Raw genomic sequence first — 2,500 nt, 5'->3', positions numbered from 1 at the left:
ACACACACACACATACAAACACAGAGAGATAGACAGACAGACAAGTAAAGTGAGTGTGATAGGCAGGTTGGAAAAGTTCCTAGAACTGGATCTTTTTCCACAACGAGCCATTTCATGTGTGTGCTTAGTGTAAAATTTTATTGTACAAGTTCCGTTTGCCCCCTACTGGCAAAAGTAGAGAGTGCACATATGACAACAAAAAAAATCTATACTGTCCAATAGTTGAGAAGGTAAGGTAAGGTGTATACTGGCTAGTTTTCATTCTTTACTTGTCTAAGTAACAGATATTTTGCTTTGTGAAGTACTGCCTGGTGTCCAAACTGGATGGAATTGTTTGTAAAGTTAATTATATTAACATATTTTCTGTACACAGCAATTAATTCATTGGCATTTTATGTTACTTGTTTTAAAACAACACCTCAGATTGACAAAGCATGTTGCTGAAACAGATTTTTATAGCTGAAGCATAGCTGGACGTCCCAGGTGTGTAGCTACCACTCCTGCACAGCAGGTGGCAGTCGTTTTTTTCGGGGTTGGCCTTCAAATCCAGCACATTATTGCGTGGAGCTACTTTATCAGGCTTAATGGGGAGTGTTGAAGCTTTGTGTATGTCGTGGGATCTAACTACATGTAGTGAATCTTGAAAAATATGATTATCTGAAGATCAGCTTGTGTGGACGGATCATCGTGAAGCCTACATTCATCAAACTTTGAGGTTCAGGCGAGCTCGGTTAGATCGATGGTCGGCACCGACGTCGCCATGGCAGCTCCTGCGAGCGAACTTGAATTAGCAAAAAAAAACTTAACCGATGCTATTGGTGATAATATAAAACAGTGAGTATTTGTAACTGTTGTCATCAAAATATTTGTCAAAAACGTATGACATGCACATTTGATAAACCTATAGGCTAGCTAGCTATCTAACGTAGGTGAGATTACAGTAAACTTTAGCAAGCTACCAGTGTTAACGTTGCTTTTATCTTAGCTTGCCTGTTTGGTTAGCTAGTTAACTAACCGCTACACTGAGGTTACAATATCTGCCCTCATTTTGAGCAACAGTTGAATATTTGCTAGGACGCTAATGTTTTAACAAGCTAGTGTTTTAACATGTAACTCAAATCAGCTAGTAGGTGTGCAGAATAGTAACTAATATAGCGTTAGCTAGCTATCTGAAAATAGTACGTTTTAGAGCCGCATCTTTGATACAACCTCCCATCTCTGGTTACTAAGATAACTAAATCTCCGCAATTCCAATTTTTAGCTACTGGGCGAATCTGAAGCTGTGGTTCAAACAGAAAATCAGCAAAGAAGAGTTCGACGTTGAAGCACGTCGTCTTTTGGGACAAGATAACGGTAAGCTGCATACTCTAACGTTAGCTAGCAAAGCTTTTGAACCTATTCTCAGTGCCCATTTGCTTTTTAACAGATAGGTACGTTGTTCGGTATCTGTTTTGGCTTAAAGTTATGCATCCCTTGCTATTTGTAGTTCGAAATTTGGTTTAGGCCGTTTGTATCTTTGGATAACTGGTAGATCAGGCATTTCTTTTCTCGTTTATGGAAAGAAATGGCGCATTTTGTTTGTTTGTTCGTTTTTCCCTCGACAGTGCACGTTCACAACGACTTCCTGTTGGCCATTCTGACACGATGTCAGATTATTGTATCCACACCAGGTACGAGTCACTGAATTTACCACACGCAGCTGAAAGCTTTTGACAAAGCCCCCTTTATCTGTCAAAAAGGTTGCATAACACAAACTCGTAGAGAGTCTGCTCACCTCTCTATCTATCTATCTATCTATCTATCTATATATATATATATATATATATATATATATATATATATATATATATATATATATATAGTAATATGTTGTAAAGGAATGTTTTCCCAAAAATCTTAGTTATTTCTAGTTTCCTTGTTATTCCTGTTTACTTCCCAAGGTACCATGTGAAAAAGAGGATTATAGTAGAGTTCATCTTAAGTCGCTCATATCTGGGACCAGCTCATGTTTCTTCGTGACCACTGCATAGCTAAAATTAAACAAAAACAAGCTAATAAGCTGCATATGCTTTTTAACGCAGCTGTCGACAGGACACGCACACAGCTGCAATCTGCACGTGAGCTGGGTTTTTTTAGAGTTTATTTCTCCGAAGCCCAGATGTCTGAAATATACCCAAATATCTGCAACATATGCAGCAGATGTCTTGATTAGCTGTGCAGTCTAAGCCACATAGACCTTTTTTCTTATGATGGTGTCTAAACTACTCGAAACAAACCAGTTTTTGTGGTTCCTGAAGATCAAACTTGGCTCAGTGTTGGATGCTGTTAGACATTTTGTCGTTAAGTCTTTAATAGCTAGATACTAGATTCTATTGCTCAATGGCCTAAGGATATACTGTCTTTCCTTAAATTGGAAAATATTAAATAATCAAAAAAGGTAGCTGTGGCGTGTTCATAGACGGATAGCATTCTCTTAACTTGGTCTGTACTTTGGCCTGAG

General features: G+C 38.3%; 1 protein-coding gene across 1 annotated transcript in view; it reads left to right on the top strand.

Annotated features, from left to right (window-relative positions):
• The first annotated feature begins 739 nt into the window (after positions 1-739).
• Positions 740-2,500, top strand: part of tada1 (transcriptional adaptor 1) — a 7,543-nt gene continuing 5,782 nt past the window's right edge. Inside the window, exons 1-3 of the mRNA XM_035519652.1 lie at positions 740-834; positions 1,262-1,353; positions 1,605-1,670. Of these exons, the coding sequence (XP_035375545.1) occupies positions 740-834; positions 1,262-1,353; positions 1,605-1,670 (253 nt within the window). The remainder of the gene's footprint in view (positions 835-1,261; positions 1,354-1,604; positions 1,671-2,500) is intronic.

The sequence above is a fragment of the Electrophorus electricus genome, chromosome 19 (genome assembly GCF_013358815.1).
Source record: "Electrophorus electricus isolate fEleEle1 chromosome 19, fEleEle1.pri, whole genome shotgun sequence".
Classification (NCBI taxonomy): Eukaryota; Metazoa; Chordata; class Actinopteri; order Gymnotiformes; family Gymnotidae; genus Electrophorus; species Electrophorus electricus.
This window is presented reverse-complemented; position numbering and strand designations above follow the sequence as displayed.